At 50.2% G+C, this 8,567-nt stretch overlaps 1 protein-coding gene across 1 annotated transcript; it reads right to left on the reverse strand.

Annotated features, from left to right (window-relative positions):
* Nucleotides 1-7,171: 7,171 nt before the first annotated feature.
* On the reverse strand, nucleotides 7,172-8,165 carry LOC136515514 (uncharacterized). Its single transcript, XM_066509081.1, has 4 exons — nucleotides 7,844-8,165; nucleotides 7,667-7,771; nucleotides 7,456-7,596; nucleotides 7,172-7,344 (listed from the first exon to the last, which is right to left on the reverse strand). The coding sequence occupies exons 1-4, from the start codon at nucleotides 8,163-8,165 to the stop codon at nucleotides 7,172-7,174; spliced, it is 741 nt and encodes a 246-aa protein (XP_066365178.1).
* Nucleotides 8,166-8,567: the final 402 nt, after the last annotated feature.

Here is an 8,567-nt window from a genome sequence, read left to right on the forward strand (position 1 = left end):
CTACAAAATCACGGCTAATCATATGATAGCTAATACAAACCAACAGGCCACAGGAGTAAGGTATTACATCATACTAATGGCCTGAACCTATATAATTCGTGTGTCTCTGTTGCCTTCTTGTTCTTGATTACACGCTCCTCTGCCGATCAATCTACCATCGCGGGATACCCCTCGGTGGACTGCCGATGATATACTGTCGACAGTTGGCATGCCAGGTAGGGGTGTGCATGCTGTTTCCTTGTCAAACAAGATGGCTTTTTTTGTAGGCTCTTCATCCCTCCCGCAGCCCGGCCAGATCTTCATGGTCGGATCCATCACGTGGATCATCAACGCCGATGGAGTTGGAGAGCTTCTCGAGCCGATGCAGATCCGCTCCGCGCCGACCACCCTCGCACCTATGACTGCAGATCCAATCTTGGAACCACTTTCGGGGTCGACTTCATCAGCTACTCGCCGCTCGCTTCCTCGCTACCAGAGGAGGCATGTCAAAATGACGATCTGATCGAGTCTATCGAACGGGTCGACCTGAAACTCACCGATTGCCTCTCCATTGCTGAGTCGGCTCTGGACACCCTTATTCAGCACCGACCACCTTCCAATCTCGATCTATCGGTGTTCAATGCTCAGCAAACCTTGGGGCTCACTACCCTGCCCCTCAGGCTCGCCAACGCCGCTGCTACGTATCAGGACGCCCTGAGGGGCAAATTCACCGACCAGGTCGCCGATCAGCTCCCACCAACCTTCAACAAGCTACACGCTAGCCGGGGTCCCAGAACATCCCTACATACTATCCTAGAGGAAAATCCAGACTCCGAGTCTCAAGGCTCCACGGAGCCCCTCGCCGAGACCTTCACTGAGCAACCCCCCTCGAAATGGTGAAACAGATGAAGAACGCGCCGCTCATGAAAACAGGAACGCCAACCAGTCACTACCTCCCTAGGGGGGAGTTGGAGGACACCACGCCGAGCATCATCGCTAGCACGACCAAGAGATCGAACAGGACGCCCGAGTGCACCTCAGTAACCTTCGGGATGCACGACGGCGTATCGATCAACGTCATTTCGGGCGCCATGAAGATGAAGTACGACGTCGCCGGGAGTACGAGCAGGAGTACGGTAACCCGGACTCAGCTCTGGAGCCGATCGTCGCCGGTAATATTGCTGATATCATCCCTGACAACCCGGAAGGGCCCCCAGCGTTCACCAGGGCGCTCCGAACGCTCCAGTGGCCCCGTGGTTTCAAAATCACCGGAGTCAAGCCCTATGAAGGAAGGATGAACCCAACTCAGTGGCTGCAGGCTTACACCACCGCCGTCCACGCCGCCGGAGGAGACACCAACGTCATGGCGAATTATCTCCCCGTCATGCTCATGCCAACCGCCATGAGCTGGTTCACAAGCCTTGCCCTGGACTCCATCGGATCTTGGGAAGATCTGAAGAGAGTCTTCACTGACAACTACATGGCAACATGCAGGCGTCCGGGCACCAAGCATGATCTCAACTGCATCACCCAAAAGCCATCCGAACTACTCCGTAGCTACATCAGACGCTTCTCCGAGATGAGGAATTCTATTCCCAACATCACGAAAGCCAAAGTCATCACCGCCTTTGTCCGAGGACTTCATCACCGTGAACTTTGCTCTAAGTTCAACAGAAAGCCACCTACCGGCATCGGCGAGATGATCACAACCGCCAACCAGTACGCCGACGCCGAGGAAGTGGAGGTGCGTTTTAATGAAGATACAGGCACTAATCGCCCGCCTCGCCGCCACGACGACCGCAACGATGACCGGTAGCACAACGTTCGCTGCCATGACGACCACAACGACGACCGACGATACAATGATCGCCGCTACGATGACCATAGTTTCCATCGGGACAGCGGACGAGATCGGCCAGATGGATTCAAACCTGGTCGGAATCACCGCCGCCAACCAGATCACTTTGTTGCCAACGTCAATGAGCCGCGCGTAAAGCGTAACTACGATGAGCAGTACAAGAAGATCCTCGATGGGCCATGCCCCCTACACAAGAATGCCAAACACAAGATGAAAGACTGCCTTGGATTGGCTAAGGAGTTCTAGGAGAAAAAGTACAACGACGACAATGGTGGGAATGGAGGACGCCGACCACCTGGGGATAATAATAATGCTTTCCAGGACCATGACAAGGTGGTCGCCACCATCTTCAGGGGTTTCGCCTCTAACGAGAGCAGAAGGGAACGGAAGCTCGCAGCCCGACGAGTGCTCGCCGTCGCTTTAGAGGAAACTATCGCCAACCCCAGCTATCGCCCGTGGTTTGAAATCCCCATCACCTTCAGTAGGGCCGACCAGTGGGCAAACATACCCTACATAGGGCATTTTCCCCTTGTCCTTGACACGACTGTCCAGAAGGTGCTCTTCAGAAAAGTCCTTGTCAACGGTGGGAGCGCTTTGAATCTACTCTTCGTAGGAGCCCTGAGGGAGCTCGGCCTCAGGACAACAGATCTCACGCCCTCAGACTCCTCCTTCTGGGGTGTAGTACCTGGCAGGGCATCTAGACCGCTTGGGGAAATTACCCTACTAGTATAGTTCGTCACGGCAACCAACTACCGAGTGGAGCATATCAACTTCTATGTCGTCGACTTTGACACCGCCTACCATGCAATACTAGGGCGTCCGGCTCTGGCCAAGTTCATGGCCGTTCCACACTATGTGTATCTGGTGTTGAAGATGCCTTCACCCGCAGGAGTCCTGTCTCTGCGGGCCAACCTCTCCGTCGCCTACGCCTGTGAGACAGAAAGTCTCGCCCTCGCCGAAGCCACCGACCTCTCCATCCAGATGGCTAGCGTGGTCGCCGAAGCCAAGGTGGCGTCTACTGACGACATGGAGATCCCAGAGCCTCCTCGAGCCTCCACCAAGTCCAAGGAAGTCAAGGAGATCAGCCTCGACCTCGATGACCCTTCCAAGACAGTGAAAATTGGGGCTCACCTCGACCCCAAATAGGAAAGCGCGCTCGTCTCCTTCCTATGTGCCAATGCCGACGTGTTTGCTTGGAAACCTGCAGACATGCTGGGGGTACCGCGGGAGAAGATCGAGCACTCCTTGAATGTCTTGCCGACTGCCAAACCGATCAAGCAAAAACTTCGCCGATTCGCACCGTACAAAAAGGAGACCATTAGGGTAGAAATAAAATGGCTCTTAGCTGCCAGATTTATAAAAGAAGTGTATCATCCAGATTGGTTAGCTAATCCTGTTCTTGTTAAGAAAAAAGAATAAAGAATGGAGAATGTGTGTTGATTATACTGATCTTAACAAACACTGCCCTAAAGACCCCTTCGGCCTGCCTCGGATAGACGAGGTTGTAGACTCCACCGCTGGTTGCAAGTTGCTCTCCTTTCTTGACTGTTATTCTGGCTACCATCAGATCTCCCTCAAGAAAGAAGACCAGGTCAAGACATCGTTCATCACGCCTTTCGGTGCATACTGCTACACCACTATGTCCTTCGGACTAAAGAACGCTAGAGCGACTTACCAAAGGGCTATCCAGACGTGCCTCGACCAATAGATCGGTCGCAATGTCGAATCCTACATCAATGACGTGGTCATCAAGACTAGAACCGCCGACGATCTTATCGCTGACCTTGAAGAAACTTTCTCTAACCTGAACAAATACCGATGGAAGCTGAACCCTTCAAAGTGCATCTTTGGAGTTCCATCCGGTATCCTACTGGGATACATCGTCAGTGCTCGGGGCATCGAACCAAACCCTGACAAGGTCTCTGCCATCACCAACATGAAACGGCCAATGTGTGTCAAGGATATATAGAAGCTTACAGGCTGCATGGCTGCGCTAAGCCATTTTATCTTGCGTCTTGGTGAAAAGGGCTACCTTTCTTCAAGCTCCTCAAGGCCTCTGAGCGTTTTTCTTGGTCAGAGGAGGTAGACACAGCTTTTGAGCAGCTCAAGTTGTTCTTAACAAAACCTCCAATCATGACAGCGCCACGACCAGATGAAACTCTGCTAGTTTACATCGCCGCCACCTCTCGCGTTGTTAGTATGGCTATTGTCATCGAACGCGAGGAAACTAGACATGCCTATAAGGTGCAACGTCCAGTCTATTTCATCAGTGAGGTACTTAATGAGCCCAAAACTCGTTATCCTCAGGTGCAAAAGCTGTTATATGCAATTTTGATTACCTCATGCAAGCTCCGACATTACTTCGAATACTACAAGATCGTCGTGGTCATAGAGTTCCCTCTGGGGGATATTCTCCACAATAAAGAGGCCAATGGTCGTATCATCAAGTGGGCTATTGAGCTCGGCACTTACTCCATTGACTTCAGAAGCAGACCAACCATTAAGTCACGGGCGCTTGCTGATTTCATTGCTGAGTGGACCGAGATCGAAGAACCCATTGCCGCCGCTTGCTCGGAGCACTTGGTGATGTACTTCGACGGAGCCCTTAACATCAATGGTGCTGGTGCGGGTATTCTGTTCATCACGCCAACAAAGGACAAACTCCGATACATTCTTCGTATACATTTTCCGGCCTCCAACAACGCCGTGGAATACGAAGCATGTCTCCATGGTCTCCGTATAGCCATCGAGCTCGGCGTCAAACGCCTCATGGTATATGGGGATTCCGCGCTGGTTATCAACCAGCTCAATAAGGATTGGTCCTATTCTAGTGAGAAAATGGACGCATACTGTGCCAAAATTAGGAAGCTTGAAGGAAAATTCCACGGTATCGAGTACCACCACATGGTACGGGATCAAAACTAACTAGCCGACCAGCTATCAAAGATAGGATCTTCTCACGCCGCGGTTCGGTCGAGGGTTTTTGTTCAAGACCTCCTGACACCATCCATTAAAGAAGATAAGGAAGTTGTAGAAGTACCCCCTGCCAAGCAGTTGGTGCTCGCGATACCTTCGCCGGTCGCTGATTGGAGGGAACAGTTCATCAAACACCTCTCCAACGACGAAGTACCCGCCGACAAAATCGAAACCAAACGACTAATTTGCCGAAGTAAGCATTACGTGTTGGTAGACGGTAGCCTGATGAGGGAAAGTGCCAAGGAAGGGATACTATAGAAGTGCATCATCCAAGACGACGGTGTGAAGCTACTTTCCGAAATTCACTCTGGTTCCTGTGGCAATCATGCGGCTTCGAGAACACTGGTCGGCAAAGCTTTCCGAGCAGGTTTTTACAGGCCCACGGCCATCTTCGATGCAGAAGATCTCGTTCGACGATGTGAGGGTTGTCAGTTTTTTGCCAAGCAAATACATGTACCGGCACAAGAACTGTAGACCATTCCAGCTTCCTGGCCATTCGCATGCTGGGGACTGGATATGATCGGGCCTTTCAAACCAGCGCCAGGAGGTTTCCGGTATGTGTATGTCGCCATCGATAAGTTCTCCAAGTGGATTGAGTACAAACCACTCGTCTCAGCTACTGCAAAGAAAGCAGCCGAGCTCTTTGAAGACATCATACACAGATTCGGTCTCTCGAACAGCATCATCACCGACCTCAGGACGACGTTTATCGGCCATCATTTTTGGGACTTCTGCGAAGACCGGTGCATCTCTGTTAAATACGTTTCTGTTGCTCATCCTAGAGCTAACGGCCAGGCCGAGCGGGCTAATGGTATGATCCTCGACGCCCTCAAAAAAAGGCTCTATCAGAAAGAAGAAAAGCATCCGGGCAGATGGCTCAAAGAACTACCAGCTATGGTATGGGGACTGCGCACTCAAGCTAGTCGTAGTACCGGCGTATCTCCATATTTTATGGTCTACGGCTCAGAAGCCATACTCCCAGCGGATATTGCTTTCCGAGCACCTAGAGTAGAAAATTATGATGAAGAGCAAGCCTCAGCTGTTTGAAGAGAAGACGTTGATCGGGCTGAGGAAGAGCGTCTGATTACTTGCGTTCGCACAGCCAAGTACCTTGAAGGTCTACGAAGGTATTACAACCGCAACGTCAAAGGTCGCTCGTTCATGATCGGCGACCTCGTCTTACATAGGAAACAAAAAACCGAAGGGCTTCATAAGCTGTCTTCCCCCTGGGAAGGACCTTACGTCGTCAAAGGTATTACTCGACCAGGGTCTTATCGCTTATGTGACTTAGATGGACTCGATGTTCCTAACTCCTGGCACATAGAGCACCTTATACGCTTCTATCCCTCAAACAACACAGATATGTATTCTTTACCTTCAGATTAATAAAGTTTTGGTCTCCATATTTTTCCTCCATTTTTTCCTCAATTATAAGCTTCACTTACCGTTATCGGGCTATACAACACTCCGTGACGACCTCCAATACGCTCGCCAAAGTACGTCCAAATCGCCGAACACGATTTCTCCAAATCGCTGAACACGATTTCTCCAAATCACCGAACATGTTAACTCCAAATCGCCGAACATGATTTCTCCAAATCGCCGAACACGTTAACTCCAAATCGCCGAACATGATTCCTCCAAATCGCCGAACACGTTAACTCCAAATCGCCAAACACGATTTCTCCAAATCGCCGAACACGTTAACTCCAAATCGCCGAACATGATTTCTCCAAATCGCCGAACACGTTAACTCCAAATCGCCGAACACGATTCCTCCGAAATGCCGAACACGTTAACTCCAAAAATCGACGAACACGATTTCTCCAAAAATCGTCTACTATGTTTTCTCCGAATCACATAAGTTTTTCCTCCTAAAAACGACGATGATTTTTGCACTCCAAATTTCATAACATAGCTCGCCGATCGTCGAGCAACACACGTTTTTCTTTTCTGTTTTCTATGGGGACGACCCAGTCTCTGATTACTTCCTACACGCGCTAAGGGGTTCCACGCTTTGCGTTACGGTTGGTCGGCTACAGTTCCTTGGTCATGCCTATTAATCCTACACATGTCAGGGTCTCTGCGCTCGATGTTATGAACTATGGGCTAGTCAAGGCCTAGATTTCAGGCATAGACTAACTGCTCGAACACCACTTTAACTATTTTTCTCGGCAAGTTACTCAAATTGGCCGCTGGGCAGCATGTGTTCTGCTTTGATAATTATGGAGGAAACCAAGGCTCTAACATCCCGCCACACTGCTTATATTATGCATAACGGCGTCGGGTTATTAATACAAACGACTCTTCATCGCTAAATAAAGTAAGTAGTATAGGCGATAGTATCCGAGCAGTTCATTAAGATTCACCAGCAGCTTCTGTTTCGCCAAACAGGTCTATATCGCCGATAAGCATTTTTGTTGCATCTTCAACTTCATCCTCCAGTTGTTGGGTTTGCGCATCGCTCAGCCTGTCTGTGAACCCACCACCTATCGACTGGATGTCGATAGACGGATAGTGGGACCGAACCACTGCAAGGGCATGAGTAGCGGCGGTCAAAACGGCGTCATGGTTGAAATTTTTGAAATTCTCCGACGCTGCCTTGCATCTCTGAATGATGGTGTCTGGCCCTTGCTGCCTACTGTCAGGACGGGGTGCTGGTTCAATGTCGATGCAGTCGAGTACTAGTGCTATTGCGGCAGTTATAGTGTTGAAGTTGTCTTTCTGGACTTTGGCTTCCTGCACCAGCACATCAAACTGTGCCTTGGTTTTATGGCGATAATCTACAAAAATTAGAATGGTTCATCAGACCAGAAAAGTACTACAACATTACTTCCGATCAGGGGTATCTACCTTTCAGTTCTTCAGCCAGTTTTGCTGCTCGCTCCGATTCTTTCGCTTTCTCTTGTCGAATTTCCTCGACGGTCTGGCGAAGCTGGCTGAGTTCTGCATCTTGCTCTGCAAGCACAACAGTTATCATAACAGTGGATTGGCAAATTATTGCAAAGTACATTATGTAGTAAGGCATACTGGATTTTTGCTTGGATACATCCTCGAACTGCTGGCACTTCCGATCAAGTTGCACGGATTTATTTTTGAGTTCTCCGGTTTTCTTGCCCAATTGCTCGGACATATTTTTTAGCTCCTCGGATACAATCGCCAGTTGCTCGGACTTCTTCTTCAGCTGGTCGGATGCAGCCGTTAATTGTTCAGACAGAACCCCTTTCTGATGTTCAAGGTCTCGCGAGTTAGACTCTGCAAGGTCCCGCTCGCGCTGGGCCCTCTTAATATTCTTCTCTGAAAGATTTAACGCCTCCCGGAGTTTCTTGTTTTCCTCAGCGAGGGGCTCCATCCTCTTCATTAGTTGATGCCGTTGCTCGGCTGTTCGAGCTATCCCCTGTGGATGAAGAATGCTAGAGATAAGCCATGGTTTCCAACAACATATATCAGTGTTTCAGGTGCGGTACTCACCTCGATTTGAGTCATAACACCAGCAACAATGAATTTTAGCCTCTTTATTTCCCTGGTGGTGTCTTCTTCCTCGACAACTACCACCTCTTCCCCGTGTTTTTGGAGAATCTAGACGGACTAGGGTTTGGGTGCGGCACGCTTGATCTCCACAACCTCGTCCTCCTCCGTCGTCAATTGAGGCACCACTAGGGGACCGTGGTTGGATAGCTGCTCCGACCACTCCTGGCATCGCTGCAGGTGGTGAAGGTTGCTCCTCGGCCGTCGATGGAGTTGCATCCTCAGC

This window comes from Miscanthus floridulus, chromosome 17 (assembly GCF_019320115.1).
Source record: "Miscanthus floridulus cultivar M001 chromosome 17, ASM1932011v1, whole genome shotgun sequence".
NCBI classification, from domain to species: domain Eukaryota; kingdom Viridiplantae; phylum Streptophyta; class Magnoliopsida; order Poales; family Poaceae; genus Miscanthus; species Miscanthus floridulus.